The 2,080-nt window shown below is 43.3% G+C and overlaps 2 protein-coding genes across 2 annotated transcripts in view; both read left to right on the plus strand.

The window, feature by feature from the left end:
- Positions 1 to 1,362, plus strand: part of LOC107299327 (kynurenine--oxoglutarate transaminase 1-like) — a gene marked incomplete at its 5' end in the record, with an annotated part of 5,510 nt that extends 4,148 nt beyond the window's left edge. Inside the window, 3 exons of the mRNA XM_015828688.1 lie at positions 493 to 560; positions 804 to 890; positions 1,093 to 1,362. Of these exons, the coding sequence (XP_015684174.1) occupies positions 493 to 560; positions 804 to 890; positions 1,093 to 1,161 (224 nt within the window). The remainder of the gene's footprint in view (positions 1 to 492; positions 561 to 803; positions 891 to 1,092) is intronic.
- Positions 1,363 to 1,901: 539 nt separating this feature from the next.
- The window catches only part of SPOUT1 (SPOUT domain containing methyltransferase 1), a 5,842-nt gene continuing 5,663 nt past the window's right edge, over positions 1,902 to 2,080 (plus strand). Inside the window, exon 1 of the mRNA XM_015828689.1 lies at positions 1,902 to 1,941. Coding sequence (XP_015684175.1) covers positions 1,902 to 1,941 — 40 coding nt within the window. The remainder of the gene's footprint in view (positions 1,942 to 2,080) is intronic.

Here is a 2,080-nt window from a genome sequence, read left to right on the forward strand (position 1 = left end):
AAGCAATGTCGGCTGGCGACCCCCAGGGGGAGGGCCTTCTCTGTGGGTGCCCCTGCCCTCTGGAACGAACTACCCCCCGAGATCCGGACGATTCCGGATCTCCTTACTTTCCGCCGCGCCCTCAAGACATGGCTTTTCCAACAAGCGGGCCTGGCCTAGGGAGGATTTTAAATTGGGTTTATTTTTTAGAAAATTTTAATACCACAACTTTAAAATATTTGGTTTTAATTTGGTTTTATTTGGCGGGGATTGTGGGTATGTTTTTGTTTTAAATATGTTGTGAGCCGCCCTGAGTCCCGTCGGGAGAAGGGCGGGATATAAATCAAATAAAATAAATAAATTATAATAACAGAGTCTCGCAATGCTAGTGGGTTGCCCCATGTTCCTCAGCCACATGGGGCATGGCTGGGGATGATAGGAACTACAGTAAAGACCTGTAAAGACCCAGCGGAGGTTGCCAATGGCCCTCACATCATTTGTGTCCTCTTCTAGAAATTGATTTGTCACCTTCAGAAGAATCCTACGACTTTCGTTTTGCAAAATGGATGATTAAGAACAAGGTGAGTGGAGAAGGGTGGGGTTCTAAAGGGGGTGTGTGTCTCTCTAAGCACCAAGGACCCCTCATTTCAACCCTGAGCCTCTCATACTTTTCCTTTACCGGGGCTCTAAAGTTTCACCATGAAGGCTCTGTTTTTTGTTATAATCCAAGAAGGTGAATAAAATATTTTTTGGGGAGGGGGGAAGAGAGAGAGAGAGAGATGTATTTTGCTTTTCATCCTGATTTTTCGTGTCCTCCTCTACAGCGTCTGGCTTCCATTCCTGTCTCTGCTTTCTACAGTGTCCCACAGAAGAAAAATTTTGACCATTTTCTGCGTTTCTGCTTTGCAAAGGTGAAGTCTCCATTCTTTTTTCCTTTCCTTTCCTTTCCTTTCTCATCCATTTGCTTCCTTTCCTTCCCCCTTCCCCTTCCCTTCCCTTATCTTATCCTATCTTCTTTCATGTTTATCTTTTCGCTTCGTAAAAATAATTATTCAATAAAAATTATATTTTATTTTTAAAAAAAGCTCATCCTTTTTTCATTCAATCTTTTAGGAGGACTCGACCTTGAAAGCTGCTGGGGACATCTTGAAGGAATGGAGCCAGGAAATGCAAAACCAGTGACACGTCAGCCATGGGGAGAGAAGCAGACTCCTGGCCGGTCTTCCCGAGGTCTCAGCAAGATGATGGGGGCTGCCACTCAGCCCAGCGCCGATGCAGTTGTGTGTCAAAGAATATTCACACCCCTGGAGATGCTGAAAACCTCCCAGGGGTTCCTACCTCTCAGGGTGTCAAGTTTTAATTAAAGTTGCACTTCTTGCTGTATGTCTGCAAAGCATGTAAATTCCTAGGGCTGGAAAAGACCGTAAAACTCATGCACAGAGCAACAGTTCGGGACGTTGGGATCCTCTCTGATTCCCACAATGAATGGGTGTGGTTGTCCACCAGACCATAATAGGTAGGATTGCTTGGTTGCATCAATGAAAGAGGCTATGCGCTCACCTTTCATGGTTAAATGAACAACTTTGCAAGGGTTTCATGATGCTCTAGGTCAAAATTCACCTGAACCGTGCATTGTTTGGAGGGTGCTCAAACCAGCCCATTGAACCAAGGGCATTTCAACACCACAGAAGCACACGCACACAAAAACACACAGGACATGTTTTTTAATCTGAGGTTGCAATATGCTGCCCGAGTAACTCTGAAATGTTATTTAGCTTTGGATCAATGACTTTGCTGGACAAAGCACAGAGCAAGAGAACCATTAGGTTTTTTTAAAAAAAGTTTTGCTTTTATCGATTGAAAAGGAACATTTCCCCCCCAAAAAAAACTAGCTAAAAGGAGTTAAAAGGAAGCAAAACTCCATGGATAAAAATCGCATGAAAAATGTCTTGGAAGTACAAGGTGAGCAAAAAAAAGAAAAAGGGAAGAGAAGAAGAAATGGAAGGGAAAGAAGGATGAAGAAAAGGAAAGGGAGAGACAGAAAGAGGGAAAACAAAAGGAATAAAGGAGAAAGAAAAGAACGAAAGAAAGAAAAACGGAA

Source organism: Protobothrops mucrosquamatus, unplaced genomic scaffold (genome assembly GCF_001527695.2).
Source record: "Protobothrops mucrosquamatus isolate PMUCROS unplaced genomic scaffold, P.Mucros_1.0 scaffold4801, whole genome shotgun sequence".
Classification (NCBI taxonomy): Eukaryota; Metazoa; Chordata; class Lepidosauria; order Squamata; family Viperidae; genus Protobothrops; species Protobothrops mucrosquamatus.